The sequence below is a fragment of the Procambarus clarkii genome, chromosome 83, assembly GCF_040958095.1.
Source record: "Procambarus clarkii isolate CNS0578487 chromosome 83, FALCON_Pclarkii_2.0, whole genome shotgun sequence".
Taxonomy (NCBI): Eukaryota; Metazoa; Arthropoda; class Malacostraca; order Decapoda; family Cambaridae; genus Procambarus; species Procambarus clarkii.
Window position 1 is genome coordinate 12375959 of NC_091232.1, and position 24000 is coordinate 12399958.

At 41.1% G+C, this 24000-nt stretch overlaps 1 protein-coding gene across 6 annotated transcripts in view; it reads left to right on the forward strand.

Annotated features, from left to right (window-relative positions):
• Positions 1-24000, forward strand: part of LOC123752675 (calcitonin gene-related peptide type 1 receptor) — a 211359-nt gene that overhangs the window by 144684 nt on the left and 42675 nt on the right. For all 6 annotated transcript variants that reach the window (XM_069316408.1, XM_069316406.1, XM_069316404.1 and 3 more), the window contains exon 3: positions 6071-6181. In XM_069316408.1, the coding sequence (XP_069172509.1) occupies positions 6071-6181 (111 nt within the window). The remainder of the gene's footprint in view (positions 1-6070; positions 6182-24000) is intronic.

Below are 24000 nucleotides of genomic sequence, written 5' to 3' on the forward strand. Positions count from 1 at the left end.
TCTCTTTCTTGCCTGGTCGTAGAATTCAAGTAACCCTGTGAGGCAGGACCTGCCATCCCTGAACCCATGTTGATGTTGTGTTACAAAGTTCTTTCGCTCCAGATGCTCCACTAACTTTCTTCGCACAATCTTCTCCATCAGCTTGCATGGTATGCAGGTTAGGGACACGGTAGTTCAGTGGCACTGTAGTTCAGTGCCTCCTCTCTATCCCCTTTCTTGTATATCAGGACTACGTTAGCTGCTTTCCAAATTTCTGGTAGTTCCCCTGTTGCCAGTGATTTGTTATACACTATGGAGAGTGGTAAGCACAGTTCTTCTGCTCCTTCCTTTAGTATCCAAGGGGAGATTCCATCTGGGCCTATAGCCTTTGTCACATCCAACTCTAGTAAACACTTCCTTACTTCCCCGCTGGTAATCTCAAACATAAGAGAAATAAGAAACAGCATGTGTGTGTGTACTCACCTAGTTGTACTCACCTAGTTGTGTTTGCGGGGGTTGAGCTCTGGCTCTTTGGTCCCGCCTCTCAACCGTCAATCAACAGGTGTACAGATTCCTGAGCCTATCGGGCTCTGTCATATCTACACTTGAAACTGTGTATGGAGTGAGCCTCCACCACATCACCCCCTAATGCATTCCATTTGTCAACCACTCTGACACTAAAAAAGTTCTTTCTAATATCTCTGTGGCTCATTTGGGCACTCAGTTTCCACCTGTGTCCCCTTGTGCGTGTTCCCCTTGTGTTAAATAGACTGTCTTTATCTACCCTATCAATCCCCTTCAGAATCTTGAATGTGGTGATCATGTCCCCCCTAACTCTTCTGTCTTCCAGCGAAGTGAGGTTTAATTCCCGTAGTCTCTCCTCGTAGCTCATACCTCTCAGCTCGGGTACTAGTCTGGTGGCAAACCTTTGAACCTTTGTGTGTGTGTGTTTGTGTGTGTGTGTGTGTGTGTGTGTGTGTGTGTGTGTGTGTGTGTGTGTGTGTGTGTGTGTGTGTGTGTGTGTGTGTGTGTGAGACTAAAGAACGGTGATGGTTGGAAGGTTTTGGGAAGGGAAAGCAAGGCTTAGGTCATGTAGTGCAGCTATTCTATACCATATGTCTCTCTGTCGTAGAGGCATTTAAATAGGGGAATCGAGTTAATCTCCACCACTTTTATATTTGCCTCGTTCTACTCATACTTTAAGCGGATATACTTCCCTCATAATTTAAAATTTCTCCTGTATCCCCTCAATCTATTTCCTCTGTTTCGATATAAGCTGTGCCTGACAACTGTGTCTAAGCTGTTATCTTTTTACATTGATGTTGGTTACTTCTGTAATTTACCTTTGAAGATTACGTTTATCATTTCTGGTCCTCCTCTATCTATGGACGCTCTCAATTTTAATTTTGTGTTTTACAAGTTATGTATTTCTGTTAGCGTTAGTTTATACTACATTCATTACAAGTTTAATTATGGTTTTGGTGATAATGATAATAAAAGTAAATGAAAAGCCTAGTTAAAGATCAATTACAAAATAATACTTTGAAAAGTTGCAACAGGTTTCGAAACGAAACAAGTTTCGGTTTCATTTGCTCGAAATGCTGTTCATACTAGTGGCTTGAGGCATAGTATATACTAGCGCTACCTAGAAATCCAACGTTCTGTTAGTAACTCATTTTGTATGTACGTTTACATGAATAAACATCATTATTATTATTATTATTATTATTATTATTATTATTATTATTAAACATAAACAGTAGTATGCATCTTTGCATTCATTGCTTCACACAAGGATACACACAACTCCTTCCCTGACCGTCTCTCTCAGTGTTTAGTGTCCAAAGTTAATAATCATTATAGAGGTTCCAGTAATCCCTCTTTACCTGGTCTCAGCACACTTCCTTTCCAAGTCTTACCTCACCCCTCGGGGGGCCTCGTAGCCTGGTGGATAGCGCGCAGGACTCGTAATTCTGTGGCGCGGGTTCGATTCCCGCACGAGGCAGAAACAAATGGGCAAAGTTTCTTTCACCCTGAATGCCCCTGTTACCTAGCAGTAAATAGGTACCTGGGAGTTAGTCAGCTGTCACGGGCTGCTTTCTGGGGGTGGAGGCCTGGTCGAGGACCGGGCCGCGGGGACACTAAAGCCCCGAAATCATCTCAAGATAACCTCTCAAGATAACCCCTTAGTAGACAATATTCTACTAAGGGAGGGTCTTCTTCATTTCCTCTTTAGTCGATTTCTTTAAGTATTTCTCATATTCTTTAACCAAAAAATCTTTTAAAGATAACGGGCTTAATCTGCTGTGTGCTTGTGTACTTTCTGCATCTGTGAGAAAAATATGTATTTGTGAATACCTTCTACTTGAAGTCTCTTGTAGCCGCCTCCTGCGGCTAAAACAATCTTTCACAGCTCTGGGTGGGAAGACGCCTCGACCTGGAAGGTTGAACGTCGAGTAGGGTGTCGCCGGGACATTCTGCCTGTTTATTGGCATTGGATCCTCTCAAACCTGTCGCCAGGGGCTGCATCCAGTCGAGGGAGAGGACGTCTGGTGCACAGTTACGGGTCTTGCTTTACCCTGGCCAGTTGGGGGGAGAATTCTGTGTAGTCATTCCTTTATCCGAAAATTATTTAACACGGCTCTCCTTTGATTGTTCTTTGGTTACACGTTTAGTTGTGTTTTAGCTGAGCCATGGATGTAGGGAATGGGGTGAGAGGATTGGAGGCATATATAATCAAACGCAGAGGATAATTATCTCGCTTTTAAAGAGAGGATTGTATATAGGGAGGAGCGGGCAGGTATTCTCACTGATCCTGGCGCAGTCTACACTCCCTTGGGAATGTTTCATGGTTGTGGGGTGACTTGGTGTATATTGAGCGTGTGGGAATTAACGTAAATATTCGATGGAATCTCGGAGCAAATGGTTGTGACCATAGTACAAATTACAATAATAACGGTTAATTAAATCAAGTTTATGATAACGAAGGTAATGATGATAATCAACATAATTATGATGATAATGAACGTGATTATGATGATAATGGTTGCAATGATCTATCTTGAGGTTATCTTGAGATGATTTCGGGGCTTTTAGTGTCCCCGCGGCCCGATCCTCGACCAGGCCTCCACCCCAAGGAAGCAGCCCGTGACAGCTGAGTAACACCCAGGTACCTATTTTACTGCTAGGTAACAGGGGCATAGAGTGAAAGAAACTCTGCCCATTGTTTCTCGCCGGCGCCTAGGATCGAACCCAGGACCACAGGATCACAAGTCCAACGTGCTGTCCGCTCGGCCGACCGGCTCCCTGATAATGATAATGATGAAATCCTTATGTTGACCAAACCACACAATAGAAAATGAAAACACGACATGTCGTCTATTCATCTTGTATTGTGTTGTTTGATCATCATATCTTCAGTCACGTTATTGTGACTCATCATCTGCAAATTCTTAATTTCAGGAAATTAAGAATTAATCCTGAAATCCTGAAATTAATCCTGAAATTCTTAATTTCAGGATTAATTTGAAAGCGAATATCTAACAAAATATAAAATCGTAAAAAAGTACGTCATGGACGACACGAACCTGAACGTCCTGTAAGTTTCAGCAATGACAACCGCTGTCATCCTGACACACAACATATACAACAGCTTACAGTTTCAGACTTACGAAAGTTCCCTTAGCCTGTGCATCAAGCACGCAGTCATCGCGTCGTTTTCTTCAAGTAATGTGACACAGCTAGAAATTATTCAGTATTAATCGTGTCATTTGTCTTATAGTTAACATGTATATATATATCCGTGCATAATGCGTCTGGTCTACATGTATCCCTGCATTAGCCGTCGGGTATATTAGTATCCGTGTATAATCCGTCGTCACACAGCCGTTCGTGTAGTATTTCTTATTAATCTAGCTGGAACGAATAACGTCTGTGACGTAAAATAAGCTTATGACCATCTACTAAATTTAAATTAAACTAAAGAATCCTCAAAGCTATACATGGTATACATGTATCCCTGCATTAGCCGTCGGGTATATTAGTATCCGTGTATAATCCGTCGTCACACAGCCGTTCGTGTAGTATTTCTTATTAATCTAGCTGGAACGAATAACGTCTGTGACGTAAAATAAGCTTATGACCATCTACTAAATTTAAATTAAACTAAAGAATCCTCAAAGCTTAATATATTAATGTAAGAGATGTCTATGGTTAGGTTTGGTGAGGTTCTGCAACCTGGTATCCGACTTTGTTTCATTGAGCCTTAACCGGTCTTGATTACATGCAAGGAACGTCTAGTTACGTCATAATTCAGAGCCATCTTCGGCTTAAGGCCCTAATTTATATATACAGTATGAAGAATTTAGTAGAAAGAGTAATGGATAACCTTCATGCTATAATCCAGACTGCATCTATCTCCTTCTGTTATCAGAAATGAGCAGGACGTTCCCTGCTTTCACTCCTGACGCAAATGGTACACTTACATTTGGTGAGTAACTTTACGTTCCTACAGTTACTCACCTTATATTCCTACAGTTACGTTATATTCCTGTAGTTACTCACCTTATATTCCTACAGTTACTCACCTTATATTCCTACAGTTACTCACCTCATATGTCTACAGTTACTCACTTTATACGACTACAGTTACTCACCTTATATTCCTGTAGTTACTCACCTTATATTCCTACAGTTACTCACCTTATATTCCTACAGTTACGTTATATTCCTGTAGTTACTCACCTTATATTCCTACAGTTACTCACCTTATATTCCTGTAGTTACTCACCTTATATTCCTACAGTTACTCACCTTATATTTCTGTAGTTACTCACCTTATATTCCTACAGTTACTCACCTTATATTCCTACTGTTACTCACCTTATATGTCTACAGTTACTCACTTTATACGACTACAGTTACTCACCTTATATTCCTGTAGTTACTCACCTTATATTCCTACAGTTACTCACCTTATATTCCTACAGTTACTCACCTCATATGTCTACAGTTACTCACTTTATACGACTACAGTTACTCTTTGTTAATCAAGAAAAATTTAACTAAACAAAAATGCAAACAATAAATGAAGATAACTGATTTACTTTTATCTAGCACTGTTTAACGTTGCCAGCAGCATGACCAGAACACTGGTGCCGGTGTTGGAAGGTTTCCTCTGGAGCTGACAGTAACGGATCGACCCAAACTACAAGCTCAAAAGACTTGTCTTATTACAATATTTTTATTTCAGAAAGTGGCAAGCGGTTTACAATAGTATTATTTAAAGATAACTGAAACTTTCATTGTTTTATTGAAAGTTTGATAACAAATCAACAACGTGCGTGAGATCTTTTACTTGAAGGAAACTAACACAGTCTCGGAGCTAATTGAGCTTCTTAGATAAGAGATATCATTGTTTCAGCGTCAGGAATGTCGATATGAATGGGGGGAGATATTTAAGTCCTATACATCCCAGGGGTTTTGAGCCTGTTCGAACATATTGGATATCTTCCTAAAATTCTGATGCCAATCTCTTCAAAGACTCGATCTTGTTTCAAGATGCTTGACGCGATGAACGATATAATTTCTACCTGTTTTCGGCTTAATTCACCTTTACTCTCTATCTTGCTCTGATGAAGGCGAATTGAACCGAAAACGCGTTCTGCATTTCTTAATTTTTCAAATGTGATTTTTCCGCATACAAATATATGAAAATATAAGCCAATAACACATCGATTATAATCACAAACTGAAAGTCAATCATTAGAAACGTTTTGCTCAATATCTTCCTTACTAAAATGAATACTGTTTATAAAGTTTATATCCTTTGATGCTTTCACAGGTGAAAGCTTATTTCCCAATTACAAACTACAGTTGTTTAACAAACACAAGAAATAATTGACCTAGAAGCTCCACTGTATTACGTCTTGATAATTTTAAACTATCTCATTAAGGCTTGAACTGAAAATATTGATCAATTATTATAGATGTAAACACTTAACACCTGAAGATAGCTATCAAGTGATTATAAAGATACTTCAAGGCTAATATTACTTTAAATATTGATTAGTACTTTGGTTTTCTCTTTCAGGTCCTTACTGTCCACGAACCTTCGATGGCTGGTCGTGCTGGAACGACACTCCAGCAGGCACCCGGGCCTACGTCCAGTGCCCGGATTTCATCACGGGATTTGATCCGCAGAGTGAGTATACCTCCTTATGCAGCCTTTAGGGTGCAAGTTGAATTGCAACATAGCGATAGAAAAGCCAGTTATCTCCCCCCCTTCCTTCCCTTCCCAACCAGTTTTCTCTCCTCCTCTCACCTACCAGTTCCCTCCCACTGCCTCTCCCAAATCAGTTTGCGCTTCCCCACTGTGGTTGAGCGCCTCCTAAAGCCTGGCTGTAAATTATTAAACAGTGGGAGACGAGAGGCAAGCCTAAAGCCGCTTGACCGTGGAGCTGCAACAGGCTGGATGCAATAATTCTGTCAGTAGAGTTTCATTTCTTGCCTCGTTGCGTAAGACGCGAGGAATATTAAGCCTTTGCTTACTCTTTCCTCATTTGGTGGTGGGTAGTTAAGTGCACGTGCGAGAGGCTCTTAGTGCACGTATGAGTGGTTCTCTGTGCACGTACGAGAGTGTACAGGGGGAGATATTCCCAAATCTTGGTACTAGAGGATCAAGGTGCACGTACTTACAATGCACTCGAGACAGGCTCTTAGTATACGCTGCCGAGTCTGTTCGTATAGGAACGAGAGACTGCCAATCAAGCGGCTGGTATTCTATTAATAAACGTGACCCCAGGGCCGTACTCTGCGGTACTCGAGACTTTGAGTCATCTTTGGCCACTTGCTCGCAACTTCAAGCAAACTCATAAATTCAGCTTAAACTTGTGATGCTTAATATACGTTTAATCCAGTAATATATGAACTTGACTGAAAAACTCTTCGTGTTGTGGTTAAATGAAGCCAAAGTAAAGGCTAGCGACTTCATTAGGGAGACAGCTTAGAAAGTTTTACCTCGTTGATTATGCAAAAATTGAGGGTAAGTTTATAAGCGTTTTATGTAAACATTTTATAATAAGTGCCTTCGATACAAACACTGCTAAAGTCATAATAAAGTTTGTTTTTCTATTATATATATATATATATATATATATATATATATATATATAAATACTTAAAAAACAAAACACTTAAGCGCACTTAAAGTGATCAATACAAATAAAACTTATTAACTGTCACATATATTAAAGCTAATTTAAAAATCCATTAAACTACAAGATGAATTTTATAACTACTAAAACAAACCATTCTATTAAACTTACGTGATGTGATCAGAAGTGAAACTTGATACCTAACACATAGATACTAAACACTATAACAAATATTTATATAATGACTACAAATCTACAAAAAATGTATGTAAAATACAAACAGAATAAACGACAATTAAAAAGTACTAACCAAAATCTTATAAAAATCTCAAATATTAAATAAAATTAAATACCAAAAAATGTATTATATATCCTAAATAAAAGATTATATTAATGTACAATGTCAAGACTTGAAATAAGTAAGAAAGGGCAAAGACATGGTAAACTAAACAAAATTATAATAAAATTAAACTACCAAAATGAACTATAAATCAAATTACAGGGCCTACTGTGCACTATACAGTGTACAATTGAACAGCTGAAAGGTTGCTATTTAACAGAGGCCGCAGCTCCTTTATATATAAGGATTCCATTACTCTCAAATCTGACTGGCCATTCATACAAGTGTCCAGAATTTTAAAATCAGATTCCAGCAGAGAATGATCAAACTCATAACAATGGTTTCTAATCTCCGAAAATGCTGGTTTAGACGATGGTAATCCAGTCCTAAAAGATAATCCCCGGTGCTCAAGTGCTCAAATGTCGTATATATGTATAATTGTTCCAGCTGTAATGCTGGATATATCGGGAGTTCCATTCGGAACTTTAAGATTAGGATATATATATATATATTATATATATATATATATTATATATATATATATATATATATATATATATATATGACGTACCTAGTAGCCAGAACGCACTTCTCAGCCTACTATGCAAGGCCCGATTTGCCTAATAAGCAAAGTTTTCATGAATTAATTCTTTTTTGACTACCTAACCTACCTAACCTAACCTAACTTTTTCGGCTACCTAACCTAACCTAACTTTTTCGGCTACCTAACCTAACCTAACCTATAAAGATAGGTTAGGTTAGGTTAGGTAGGGTTGGTTAGGTTCGGTCATATATTTACGTTAATTTTAACTCCAATAAAATAAAATTGACCTCATACATATTGAAATGGGTAGCTTTATCATTTCATAAGAAAAAAAATAGAGAAAATATATTAATTCAGGAAAACTTGGCTTATTAGGCAAATCGGGCCTTGCATATTAGGCTGAGAAGTGCGTTCTGGCTACTAGGTACGACATATATATATATATATATATATATATATATATATATATATATATATATATATATATATATATATATATATATATAATATATATATAATTTTATATATATGTATATATATATATATAATATATATATATATATACATATATATATACATATATATATATATATATATATATATATATATATATATATATATATATATATATATATATATATATATATTAGTATATTTTGGTAGCAGTCTTTCCTGTAGACATATATTATTAAATATGACCGAAAAAGTAAGATTAATAATTCTAACACGAATTTTCTCAATCTTTCGTACATTACGCTTCACTGTTGGAGGTAAATCAAAAATCACTTCTCCAAAATTCATTTTTATTTCTAGTCTGACGCGACACGGGCGCGTTTCGTAAAACTTATTACATTTTCAAAGACTTCACAAATACACAACTGATTAGAACTTGCGTTTCTCTGATTTTATATCTACATTTGAGTGAGGTGGGAAGGGTGATGTGGCATTAACACAAGACAGAACAATAGGGGATATTAATAGGGTATTAAAAGTATCAACACAAGACAGAACAGAAACAATGGGTATTGAATAGAAGTGTTTGTAGAAAGCCTATTGGTCCATATTTCTTGATGCTTCTATATTGGAGCGGAGTCTTGAGGTGGGTAGAATATAGTTGTGCAATAATTGGCTGTTGATTGCTGGTGTTGACTTCTTGATGTGTAGTGCCTCGCAAACGTCAAGCCGCCTGCTATCGCTGTATCTATCGATGATTTCTGTGTTGTTTACTAGGATTTCTCTGGCGATGGTTTGGTTATGGGAAGAGATTATAAGTTCCTTAATGGAGCCCTGTTGCTTATGCATCGTTAAACGCCTAGAAAGAGATGTTGTTGTCTTGCCTATATACTGGGTTTTTTGGAGCTTACAGTCCCCAAGTGGGCATTTGAAGGCATAGACGACGTTAGTCTCTTTTAAAGCGTTCTGTTTTGTGTCTGGAGAGTTTCTCATGAGTAGGCTGGCCGTTTTTCTGGTTTTATAGTAAATCGTCAGTTGTATCCTCTGATTTTTGTCTGTAGGGATAACGTTTCTATTAACAATATCTTTCAGGACCACTGAGGACCAAGTCACTCGCCTAAATCTGGGCATAAACTGTCATGTTATGTCCAGACCGAGTGAAATGGCCCGGAAAGTAGAGTTGGAAATTCTGTTGGACGACATATTCGACCTCGAGACACAAAAGAAGGTCACTACCAAAGATACCTTACAAGCAGAACTTATTGCAGAAGGAGGAAAGAATCGAGGCAACTACAGAAGCACCATACTGTCCCCCGAGCTTAAAGCGGCAGCTAAAAGCCTTCGTGAGAACAAGGAGATAGTTGTCAGGAGAGGTGACAAGTCGCCAATATATGTCATTCTTAAAAAAGACGAATATCTGGCGAAAATGAACATCATACTCTCTGACCAAACTAAGTTCCAAAGGGTAACGAAGGACACTACAGCCGAATTAAAAGCAAAGGTCAACAAACTGATCGAAACTGTGAACGCCAAGAAATCCGGACTCCACCTGCCAAAGATCATTGGGGAATATAAACCTGGATATGCGTATGGAAATGTCAAGACGCACAAGCCTGGAAACCCACTTCGGCCAATCATTAGCCAGATACCCACACCCACGTACAGACTGGCGAAGCGACTCAACGGCCTGCTGACTCCTTATGTTCCTTGCGCCTTCAGCCTGAAGTCTCCAAAGGAATTTGTGGACTTACTGCGGGGCGCACGGGCCACAGGGATAAGAGCCTCGTTGGACGTAGAATCGCTGTTTACCAACGTACCTGTGGACGAGACAATCGGAATGATAGCCGACAGAGTGTATCGTGATCCAGCCTGTACTCCTCTTGACATGCCAGAAAGTATTCTGAGGAAACTACTCCAAGCTTGTACTAAAGAGGCACCCTTCTTGAGCCCGGATGGGCACATGTATAAGCAAGTAGATGGGGTCGCCATGGGTTCTCCCCTAGGTGTCCTGTTTGCAAACTTCTACATGGGTACCATCGAGCAAAAAGTCTAAGTCGACATGAACTTGAAACCGGCCATATACTGCAGGTATGTTGACGACATTTTTACACAGGTACCTGATGTCAGACATCTGCAGGAGCTGAAGGAGGCATTTGAGCAGAGTTCCGTGCTGCGTTTCACTTACGAGACGGAAAAGGATGGGAAGCTGCCTTTTCTAGATGTAACAGTCATGGAAAAGGGCGGAGGTTTCCACACTGCAGTCTACACTAAGGAAACAAACATAGGAATGTGCCTAAATGCCAACAGCGACTGCCCTGACAGGTACAAGAGGAGTGTTGTTAACGCATACGTCGACCGTGCTCTCAGCCACAGCTCAGAATGGAAGCAAGTCGACGAAGAACTCTGTAGGGTAAGGCAGGTCCTAGTCAATAACGGCTTCTCCAATGGTTTCATCGAAGACATCATAAGAAGGAAAGTGAAAAGCCATGCAACCTCCGAAGAGACAACTAACACAACACCTATACCCCCTATTAGACTATTTTACAGGAACTTCTTTTCCACAGCTCATAAAACGGAGGAAAGGGTCCTGAAAGATATTGTTAATAGAAACGTTATCCCTACAGACAAAAATCAGAGGATACAACTGACGATTTACTATAAAACCAGAAAAACGGCCAGCCTACTCTTGAGAAACTCTCCAGACACAAAACAGAACGCTTTAAAAGAGACTAACGTCGTCTATGCCTTCAAATGCCCACTTGGGGACTGTAAGCTCCAAAATACCCAGTATATAGGCAAGACAACAACATCTCTTTCTAGGCGTTTAACGATGCATAAGCAACAGGGCTCCATTAAGGAACATATAATCTCTTCCCATAACCAAACCATCGCCAGAGAAATCCTAGTAAACAACACAGAAATCATCGATAGATACAGCGATAGCAGGCGGCTTGACGTTTGCGAGGCACTACACATCAAGAAGTCAACACCAGCAATCAACAGCCAATTATTGCACAACTATATTCTACCCACCTCAAGACTCCGCTCCAATATAGAAGCATCAAGAAATATGGACCAATAGGCTTTCTACAAACACTTCTATTCAATACCCATTGTTTCTGTTCTGTCTTGTGTTGATACTTTTAATACCCTATTAATATCCCCTATTGTTCTGTCTTGTGTTAATGCCACATCACCCTTCCCACCTCACTCAAATGTAGATATAAAATCAGAGAAACGCAAGTTCTAATCAGTTGTGTATTTGTGAAGTCTTTGAAAATGTAATAAGTTTTACGAAACGCGCCCGTGTCGCGTCAGACTAGAAATAAAAATGAATTTTGGAGAAGTGATTTTTGATTTACCTCCAACAGTGAAGCGTAATGTACGAAAGATTGAGAAAATTCGTGTTAGAATTATTAATCTTACTTTTTCGGTCATATTTAATAATATATATATATATATATATATATATATATATATATATATATATATATATATATATATATATATATATATATACATATATATACGAACAAGCCTGAATGGTTTCCAGGCGAATATTCAACTAAAAACTCCACACCCCAGAACTGACTCGAAGCCATACTGCCAGGAGCACTATGCAACTGGTGTACAGGAGACCTTAACCACTCGACCATCAGTGACCGTACAAAAAGATGTGATAGCCGAGGCTATTTAAACCACCTCCCCGACGGCACTTTGATGGTAATCTTGGGCATGGTTGTTTTATCAAATCACCTTTTTGTGCAGCCACGTGAGCAACACAAATGCGAACAAGCCTGAATGGTCTCAACAATTCCGACTAACGAATCACACCTGCTTTAGGACCATCTGTAATTGTCTGACTTTTCCACCTTTTGGGTAATAAATGTGAACGGAACAAGTTTCGATCATAGATAATGTGAAGTATTTCGCCCACTTGGGCACATTCTGGCTATTATTAAATTTATTTCACTCGTTCTTTTTTGCACCTGGATAAAATATTGGCATATCATAATTGTCATAATTCGCCTTAATGAAGCGTGGAAAATGAATTTACACAGCGGGGCAAATTACCACTGGTCACGAAGTAACGAGTTTGTTCACTTTTCTTCGTAAAAACTCTTTTTCTTCTTTGTTTTAATCCTATTTAATCTGAAAATCTGCCTTTGTGGGGCAGTTTTCTTAGTGAACATTTGTCCATGAGACCATCTGCACTTGAACTATTTTTACTCGTCTAGTTGTGCTTGCGGGAGTTGAGCTGCCCACAGGTGGTCTTAAGCTACCCTCAGGTGGTCTTAAACTACCCTCAGGTGGTCCTAAACTACCCTCAGGTGGTCTTAAGCTACCCTCAGGTGGTCTTAAACTACCCTCAGGTGGTCCTAAACTACCCTCAGGTGGTCTTAAACTACCCTCAGGTGGTCTTAAACTACCCTCAGGTGGTCCTAAACTACCCTCAGGTGGTCTTAAGCTACCCTCAGGTGGTCTTAAGCTACCCTCAGGTGGTCCTAAACTACCCTCAGGTGGTCTTAAACTACCCGCAGGTGGTCCTAAACTACCCTCAGGTGGTCTTAAACTACCCTCAGGTGGTCTTAAGCTACCCTCAGGTGGTCTTAAACTACCCTCAGGTGGTCCTAAACTACCCTCAGGTGGTCTTAAACTACCCTCAGGTGGTCTTAAACTACCCTCAGGTGGTCCTAAACTACCCTCAGGTGGTCTTAAGCTACCCTCTGGTGGTCCTAAACTACCCTCAGGTGGTCTTAAGCTACCCTCAGGTGGTCCTAAACTACCCTCAGGTGGTCCTAAACTACCATCAGGTGGTCTTAAACTACCCTCAGGTGGTCCTAAACTACCCTCAGGTGGTCCTAAACTACCCTCAGGTGGTCTTAAACCACCCTCAGGTGGTCCTAAACCACCCTCAGGTGGTCTTAAACTACCCTCAGGTGGTCCTAAACACCCTCAGGTGGTCCTAAACCACCCTCAGGTGGTCCTAAACTACCCTCAAGTGGTCCTAAACTACCCTCAGGTGGTCTTAAACTACCCTCAGGTGGTCTTAAACTACCCTCAGGTGGTCTTAAACTACCCTCAGGTGGTCCTAAACTACCCTCAGGTGGTCCTAAACTACCCTCAGGTGGTCCTAAACTACCCTCAGGTGGTCTTAAACTACCCTCAGGCGGTCCTAAACTACCCTCAGGTGGTCCTTAACTACCCTCAGCTAGGACACAGATGGCGTCAAGCTTATCATACTAAGCGCTTGTATCAGTGGCTATCTTAAGCAGTGTTCCTCAACCACCATAAGCTGAACTTCACGACGAGCCAACTTGTATCGTCAAAATCATCACTGATCCAAAAGTTTATGCCAAAAAAAAAAACTAACAAAAAATAATCTCAGTTGAAGCCTGTATCTCTCAAAGTTAAATCCATACTTTTCGTAGGTTTGAAAAAGCTCATCTACAAACTCTTAAATTAAAACTAATTAAAAGAGAACAAAACTTGACCAATCAATCTGGCTATAACTTCTCCGTAAATTAAAAATAAAACGAATTAGTTTAAAAATAACTTACACAGCCTCAGGCTGCTTAGCATGTGTACTTCTTCCATGCTGCAGAGAAGTAATGTTTTATCAATCTCACAAGTGTGTACACAGAATTGTCAAGAGAGATTTAAATACACGACACATTTGTCTTATTTATCTTACAAAGCAGCGGAGCGTGTTGCATATCTTATCAAAAACAGAACAATGTTGACCAGACCACACACTAGAAATTGAAGGGACGACGACGTTTCGGTCCGTCCTGGACCATTCTCAAGTCGATTGTGATGAGGACAGGTAGGGACAGGCATTAAATAGGCAAGAGAGAGCTGAGGAGGACGGACCGAAACGTCGTCGTCCCTTCAATTTCTAGTGTGTGGTCTGGTCAACATACTTCAGCCACGTTATTGTGACTCATCGCCTGCAAAACAGAACAATGACCGGAAAAAAATTAATCTTCGTTCGGGTACTTACATAAGCAAATCCTTAAACTTGGCAAATAAGATATTCTGATAATTAGCAACTGTTTTTCTGCATATTTATATATCATTTTTTTAATCGGCTCAAGACGCATGAGAATTACCAAAGGCTTAGCAAGGTCCAAGCGGAGATTATCTCCGTAATACACAAAGCTAAACTTACCTTCTCGTCCCGGGACTGGAAAGTTGGCTGGAAGCTCCAGTCTCACGAGGCGGGGAGTGAAATGTGACCTGCCACGATGAGTAAAGTTGGAATAGTTTTGTCATCTTGAGCTCGAGAAGTAGTTTGTGGTTGTCGACTTCCCTTGGTAGGCAACGGTAGCACGAGAGGTCACAGGAGGACAAGCAGTGAAGGGCAAGCAGTGAAGGGCAAGCAGTGAAGGGTAAGCAGTGAAGGGCAAGCAGTGAAGGGCAAGCAGTGAAGGACAAGCAGTGAAGGATAAGCAGTGAAGGGCAAGCAGTGAAGGGCAAGCAGTGAAGGGCAAGCAGTGAAGGGCAAGCAGTGAAGGGCAAGGAGAGGAGGGCAAGCAGTGAAGGGCAAGCAGTGAAGGGCAAGCAGTGAAGGGCAAGGAGAGGAGGGCAAGCAGTGAAGGGCAAGCAGTGAAGGGCAAGCAGTGAAGGGCAAGCAGTGAAGGGCAAGCAGTGAAGGGCAAGCAGTGAAGGGCAAGGAGAGGAGGGCAAGCAGTGAAGGGCAAGCAGTGAAGGGCAAGCAGTGAAGGACAAGCAGTGAAGGGCAAGCAGTGAAGGGCAAGCAGTGAAGGGTAAGCAGTGAAGGGTAAGGAGAGGAGGGCAAGCAGTGAAGGGTAAGCAGTGAAGGGTAAGGAGAGGAGGGCAAGCGGTGAAGGGCAAGCAGTGAAGGGTAAGCAGTGAAGGGTAAGGAGAGGAGGGCAAGCAGTGAAGGGCAAGCAGTGAAGGGCAAGCAGTGAAGGGCAAGCAGTGAAGGATAAGCAGTGAAGGGCAAGCAATGAAGGACAAACAGTGAAGGGCAAGCAGTGAAGGGTAAGCAGTGAAGGGTAAGGAGAGGAGGGCAAGCAGTGAAGGACAAACAGTGAAGGGCAAGCAGTGAAGGGTAAGCAGTGAAGGGTAAGGAGAGGAGGGCAAGCAGTGAAGGACAAACAGTGAAGGGCAAGCAGTGAAGGGCAAGCAATGAAGGACAAACAGTGAAGGGCAAGCAGTGATTCAGAAGAGCAGCAGGAGATTCAGCGGTATGCCACCAGGCTCGTCCCGGAACTGAGAGGAATGAGCTATTAGGAAAGGCTAAAGGAGCTGAACCTCACATCTCTGGAAAACTGAAGAGTAAGGGGAGACATGATAACCACCTACAAAATTCTCAGGGGAATTGACATGGTGGACAAAGACAAACTCTTCAGCACGGGTGGGACACGAACAAGGGGACACAGGTGGAAACTTAGTACCCAGATAAGCCACAGAGACGTTAGAAAGAATCTTTTCAGTGTCAGAGTAGTTAATAAATGGAATGCACTAGGAAGTGATGTGGTGGAGGCTGACTCAATACACAGTTTCAAATGTCGATATGATAGAACCCGATAGGCTCAGGAATCTGTACACCAGTTGATTGACAGTTGAGAGGCGGGACCAAAGAGCCAGAGCTCAACCCCCGCAAGCACAATTAGGTGAGTACAATTAGGTGAGTGATCCGTTCTTGGTTAGTGTGCTAAAACTTGATCTTTTTGTCCTTGTTGAATATAATTTGAACCGAATTTATGATTATTGGAGGTGAACCTGCCAAATAAGACGGGACATAAACCAATCAAATAAGATAATAACAAATATGCAAGCACATGAAACTAAAAGAGGAACAGAGTCAATAGTGATATAATCACTATTATGTCGTGTTGCATAAAACGAGAAAATTTACGTTCCAGATACGAGAGAGTCGACCGTCTAAACATTCAGAGTCACAGAAACAAATCAAATCGACACCAATATTAGTTCTTTGTGGTGACAGTGAGAGAATGGTGTTACAAAAAAAATAAAACAAAATCTCAAACGGAGTTAATCAGGACACTTATCCATGTGAAATTAATATGTAAGGGGCAGCGGCAGCATTGAAACCGTAATTAAAGCTTCTAATGAAATGAAAAAATCCTTAACCACACGAAATTAAATAAGATGAAAGTGAAGGCGTTCCGGCTAGTCCTGAAACTTCATCAAATTGTAACGGAGAAAGAGTGGGTGAGGGAGTCACCTCCACTTTGCTAACTTACAATTTGGGAGACAAAGTCCGCCACGAAACGGACAGAATGACCTAGAAGTTTATATCATTCCGAACCTGTCTTCTGAAGCTCACATCAATAGAATATCATCAGTGGCGAATGCGAGGCCGGCTAACATCAGAACTGCTTTTAGAAATTTGTGTAAGGATTCATTTAGAGCCTTGTATATCATATATATAAGACCAATCCTGAAGTATGCGGCCCTAGCATGGAGTCCATACCTTGTCAAGCAGAAGACGAAGCTGGAGGTGGTTCAGGGGTATGCTATTAGAGTAGTCCCAGAACTAAGAGGCATGAGTTACGAGAAAAGGCTGCGTGAATTGCATATCACCTCGCTGTAAGACAGAAGAGTTCGGGGAGACATGATCATGACATACAAAATTCTCAGGTTACATATGGACGTAATATTTAACGTGGGTGGTACACGCACAAGGGGACACAGGTGGAAGCTGAGAACCCAAATGAACCACAGAGACATTAGAAGGAACTTTTTCAGTGTCAGAGTAGTTAGTAAATGGAATACATTGGGCAGTGATGTGATGGAGGCTAACACCATACACAGTTTCAAATGTGTATGGTGCAGCCTCTCTCTCTCACACACACACACACACACACACACACACACACACACACACACACACACAGTTCATTGACAGTTGAGAGGCTGGCCCGAAAGACCAGAGCAAGCACAGCTAGGTGAATACATAGGCAGGGCGAGACGTATGGGGGCAAGTTTCTTTACACCCATTACGACTGTTCACCCAGCAGTGATTAGGAACCTGGGTGTTAGTTGACTGTTGTGGGTGGCATCCTGGTGAATGGTCAAATGCTGCATATATCCAAGGTATACATGAATTTCCCACTAATGCCGTAAGGCACAGCACGAAGAAAATAGCTGGAAGGTTACACATGAAATATGCCGCAAGGTAAAGACACTAGCGCTACATGGCCACTGCAACGATTGGGCTGGAAAGTCCCAAAGTCCAAAAAAGGGTTCACGCCCAAGGTCAAAGAGTGAGTTCACGCCCAAACAAAGTAACTCCACACACACGAACTTTTTCAGTGTCAGAGTAGTTAACAGATGGAATGCATTAGACAGTGAGGTGGTGGAGGCTGACTCCATACACAGTTTCAAATGGTTTCAGATGGTTTAAACTAGGGAGAGGGGGTCACTTGCTGTGCTAATTGGGTGCCAAGTGCCACTATTCGCTTGGTTGGGTGAGCAAACGTGGTTAGGCCTGCGGTGTATTGCCCAACTGTCTGCTCGGTTGGAGGGTTGGTTAGGCATGGATGAGAGGATGGCGCTCGGGTGGCTGGTTGATGGTAAGTAGGCTAGGTAGATGGATAGACAGTTAAAAAAAATCTGGGAAGGGAAGGGAACTATCAGGAGAAAGCGCGAAGCAATTACGACTATCTATATATATATACATTAAATATATATATATATATATATATATATATATATATATATATATATATATATATATATATATATATATATATATATATATGATCGATGTTCCCTTAGGGAATCTTAATTTTAAGATAAATAGGAAAACCAGGGATATACTGAACATCTTGTTTCAGAATCTTTACTTTAAAATGCATAACGTTTCGAATACTTCTCATATTCATCATCAGATCTAAAAGAAAAAACAGAAATCACAATCAAATAGCTGGTAAACAAAGAACTCATACTGAATATAATTGCCTATCAAAGAAATTGCCTATTTGACAGTCTCCGTGGTGTAGTGGTAAGACACTCGCCTGGCGTTCCGCGAGCGTTATGTCATGGGTTCGTATCCTGGCCGGGGAGGATTTACTGGGCGCAATTCCTTAACTGCAGCCTCTGTTTAACGCAACAGTAAAATGTGTACTTGGATGAAAAAACGATTCTTCGCGGCAGGGGATCGTATTCCAGGGACCTGCCCGAAACGCTACGCGTACTAGTGGCTGTACAAGAATGTAACAACTCTTGTATATATCTCAAAAAAAAAAAAAAAAAAAAAAAAAAAAAAAAAAAAAAAAAAAAAAGGAAAATGCTTGAAAAAAAACACTTAAGCGCACTTAAAGTGATCAATACAAATAAAACTTAATTGTCACATATATTAAAACTAATTTAAAATCCATTAAACTACAAGATGAAATTTGTAACTACTAAAACAAACCATTCTATTAAACTTACGTGAAGTGATCAGAAGTGAGACTTGATACCTAACACATAGATACTAAACACTATAACAAATATTTATATAATGACTACAAATCTACAAAAAATGTATGTAAAATACAAACAGAATAAACGACAATTAAAAAGTACTAACCAAAATCTTATAAAAACTCAAATATTAAATAAAATTAAATACCAAAAAATGTATTATATATCCTAAATAAAAGATTATATTAATGTACAATGTCAAGACTTGAAATAAGTAAGAAAGGCCAAAGACATGGTAAACTAAACAAAAAATTAAACTACCAAAATGAACTAAAAATCAAATTACAGGGCCTACTGTGCACTATACAGTGTACAAACTAAAATAAGTTTTATTTGTATTGATCACTTTAAGTGCGCTTAAGTGTTTTGTTTTTTAAGCATTTTCCTTTCTTTGATAGGCAATTATATTCAGTATGAGTTCTTTGTTTACCAGCTATTTGATTGTGATTTCTGTTTTTTCTTTTAGATCTGATGATGAATACGAGAAGTATTCGAAACGTTATACATTTTAAAGTAAAGAATCTGAAACAAGATGTTCAGTATATCCCTGGTTTTCCTATTTATCTTAAAATATATATATATATATATATATATATATATATATATATATATATATATATATATATATATATATATATATATATATATATATATATATATATATATATATATATATATATATATATATATATATATATATATATATAGCACTTGGAAGGGGTCAGGATTAGGATTTGGGATGGGACGGTGGGGGAAGGGGTGGAAGGAATGGTGCCCAACCACTAGGATTGTCGGGGGATTGAATCCGACCTGCATGAAAAAGCAATTTGGAAAATGGATGGATTATCGAAATCTGTTTATTTTGTTATTATTTTTTAAAGAGTGGCCAGAGCGGGAAAAATTAAAATATATTGATTCCGCAGTTCAAAAATTTTTCACCTCAACTCTCACATGAATATTAGAGCCGCCACAAGCTGAGCGTCGGCGCCCCTTTACACAATGCATCAACCTGGTGCCCTAGTGTCCAAGTTTTTATTTAACCTGGTGACAGGAATAGCAATTTGGTTTAAACAATGAATTCACCTTGAGGGGAAATCGACATGTTTTTTTTATCTTATTTTTCTTTAGCCTTTTATCGCATTGGGCCAACATGGCGTCCCATAGATAGTGTTCAACACCGAGAGTTATATAAAACTTCCCGTGGGGATCCCCAGCTCACATTATTTCCACCAATTAGTCTCAAGGAGTCTCAGTCTCTGCATACAGTAAGAAGCCTCCAAATGGTCCACCCAGCAAAGAAGCCTCCAAATGATTCACCCAGCAAAGAAGCCTCCAAATGGTTCACCCAGCAAAGAAGCCTCCAAATGGTTCACCCAGTAAAGAAGCCTCCAAATGGTTCACCCAGCAAAGAAGCCTCCAAATGGTTCACCCAGCAAAGAAGCCTCCAAATGGTTCACCCAGCAAAGAAGCCTCCAAATGGTTCACCCAGCGAAGAAGCCTCCAAATGATTCACCCAGCAAAGAAGCCTCCAAATGGTTCACCCAGCAAAGAAGCCTCCAAATGGTTCACCCAGTAAAGAAGCCTCCAAATGATTCACCCAGCAAAGAAGCCTCCAAATGGTTCACCCAGCAAAGAAGCCTCCAAATGGTCCACCCAGCAAAGAAGCCTCCACATGGTTCACCCAGCGAAGAAGCCTCCAAATGGTTCACCCAGCAAAGAAGCCTCCACATGGTTCACCCAGCGAAGAAGCCTCCAAATGGTTCACCCAGCAAAGAAGCCTCCAATCGGTTCACCCAGCAAAGAAGCCTCCAAACGGTCCACCCAGCGAAGAAGCCTCCAAATGGTTCACCCAGCAAAGAAGCCTCCAAATGGTTCACCCAGGAAAGAAGCCTCCACATGGTTCACCCAGCAAAGAAGCCTCCAAACGGTCCACCCAGCAAAGAAGCCTCCAAATGGTCCACCCAGCGAAGAAGCCTCCAAACGGTCCACCCAGCAAAGAAGCCTCCAAACGGTCCACCCAGCAAAGAACCCTCCAAACGGTCCACCCAGCAAAGAAGCCTCCAAACGGTCCACCCAGGAAAGAAGCCTCCAAACGCTCCACCCAGCAAGAACCCTCCACATAATATTCCCAACAAAGAACTCCTCCCACACAATATTTACAGCAGAAATCCTCATAGCCAAACAATGCCTCGTCTGAGACTTGTGGCATCATAGAGCTTGTCGGCTCGCTGCTCCCGTAGGAATACTTGAGGTGGCAGATTCCGGCCAATTTTTTCTCTCCCTCGTTTTCTTACCTGATTCTCCCGTGTAAATTTCACCAGTCGCTGCATATTAGATTCTTATTGTTATCGTCAGTGCTAAACATCTCAGTGCTTGCACGCAAAGGGCCGAGGACTATTTTCTAGCCCAAGAACAAGACAGAAGAAGGCGAGGCAACAATTTTCATCCCTCACGACTATAAAAATACAACACCAGGAGGCAAGCTGTGATATTTACCAACGGTAGTGAATATGGAAAGGAGTGGAGGAAAGAAAGTATGGAATAAAAAACGAAAAAGTGAGCGACAACGAAGAGACGGAAGAAACAAAAATAAGAAAATAAGGAGAACAGGAAGAGATGGCAGGAGCAGAAGTGACGTACGGCGCTGAGATATGGTTGCGGAGATGAAGATGGAGAGGCTGGAGCAGCAGGAGGAGACATTAGAGCAGGAGAAGACACTAGAGCAGTAGCAGGAGCAGCAGGAGGAGACACTAGAGCAGTAGCAGGAGCAGCGGGAGGAGACACTAGAGCAGTAGCAGGAGCAGCAGGAGGAGACACTAGAGCAATAGCAGGAGCAGCAGGAGGAGACACTAGAGCAGTAGCAGGAGCAGCAGGAGGAGACACTAGAGCAATAGCAGGAGCAGCAGGAGGAGACACTAGAGCAGTAGCAGGAGCAGCAGGAGGAGACACTAGAGCAGGAGCAGGAGCAGCGGGAGGAGACACTAGAGCAGGAGCAGCGGGAGGAGACACTAGAGCAATAGCAGGAGCAGCAGGAGGAGACACTAGAGCAGTAGCAGGAGCAGCAGGAGGAGACACTAGAGCAGGAGCAGCAGGAGGAGACACTAGAGCAGGAGCAGGAGCAGCAGGAGGAGACACTAGAGCAATAGCAGGAGCAGCAGGAGGAGACACTAGAGCAATAGCAGGAGCAGCAGGAGGAGACACTAGAGCAGGAGCAGCAGGAGGAGACACTAGAGCAGGAGCAGGAGCAGCAGGAGGAGACACTAGAGCAATAGCAGGAGCAGCAGGAGGAGACACTAGAGCAGTAGCAGCAGGAGGAGACACTAGAGCAATAGCAGGAGCAGCAGGAGGAGACACTAGAGCAGTAGCAGCAGGAGGAGACACTACAGCAGGAGCAGGAGCAGGATGAAGAGAAGTGGTATATCATCACGGAAAAAAAATTGAAGTGAAGAAGCAGAAAACGTGTCGAAAGTCATGTGCCGTTATCGAAGCGATATCACTGATATGATAAACATTGGATTTATCCTTGTAGCTGCAACACTAGCACACCTAACCCCACTCACCACATCAACAGTCTACCGGCCTTGTGTAGAAACACTTACATATATCTACCAGTCCTCAAACTGGTGTCACTTATTTCATCCAATCGTCAGAGCTCCCACTACCTCAGCAAGAGACAGATAAAGAAAGACACAGACACAGTCACTCAGCTGTCCAGTCAGCCAGCCAGTCAGTCAGCCAATCAGCAGATCGGTTGGTCATAGAGTTGAGAGGCATCCACAAACGCACTGGCTTTGGCTTTCATAAAGACAACAAAGCCGTGTGTGACTTGGTTCATACAAGCCCCCTGTGTGTCCCAAGAGACCCGGAAGCCAAGGTGAACGAAAGGGGGAGGTAAGGAAGACGAGAGGAAGGAGATGGAAGGAGAGAGGAAGAGGACAGAAGTAGGAAAGGAAAGGGTTAAGTGAACAGAGACTGAAATATAGGAATCAGGGAGCATGGGACAAAATAAAATATATCTTATTAACAGACTAACACAAGAACAGATTTCCAAATTAAATCATTTCGTGTTTTGGAACTCTTGATATATGTGTTTATAAATTTTTATTAAAATCAAGTAATTTTATCATATTATTATATGCAACAATTTGATAAAATAAACAGAATTTACAATATACATATTTGCAATAGCAGTTTTTACAGTGGAACTATATCAAGCTAAAACGCTTGATTCAGATTTCTGAAACGCAATTTTGTTTCATTAAAACTTTCGCAAATAAATCCTACAGCATAAATTAATGTCCTCAACTACTTTATGCTGACAAATTTAAAAGTTCAGTAAATAACTTACATAGGAGGCCCATTAAAAAGCTGAATGCTTGAAGTCAAGTTCATTTGAATGCTAATGAAAGGTCGAAGCTCAAAACCATAGATGGCTACATGTGTGTGTCCAGCCTCCGGCGGTCATCGAAAAAACATTATTGATAGAAATGTGACCCCCTCCCGACATCAAGCAGATAACTGAATTAATAATATTCTATAAGAGCATGAAGACTGAAAACTTGAGCATGAAAACTCCGCTGACTCCAAACAAAACCCCTTGAAAGAAACGAATGTTGTGTTTACTAGTTGTGTTTTTACGGGGGTTGAGCTTTGCTCTTTCGGCCCGTCTCTCAACTGTCAATCAACTGTTTACTAACTACCTTTTTTTTTTTTCTTTTTTTTTTTTTTCCACACCACACACACACCCCAGGAAGCAGCCCGTGACAGCTGACTAACTCCCAGGTACCTATTTACTGCTAGGTAACAGGGGCACTTAGGGTGAAAGAAACTTTGCCCATTTGTTTCTGCCTCGTGCGGGAATCGAACCCGCGCCACAGAATTACGAGTCCTGCGCGCTATCCACCAGGCTACGAGGCCCTCTGTCTCTGCTTTCACATGCCCACTTGGAGGCTGTCAGCCCCACTTATCTCCCAGCTCGCAGTTTGTCATTATCTCCAAGATTATCTCATGTACTAAGAGTAGATCCAATATTGTAAAAATTTATTGTATGTATGTACCTTACCTAA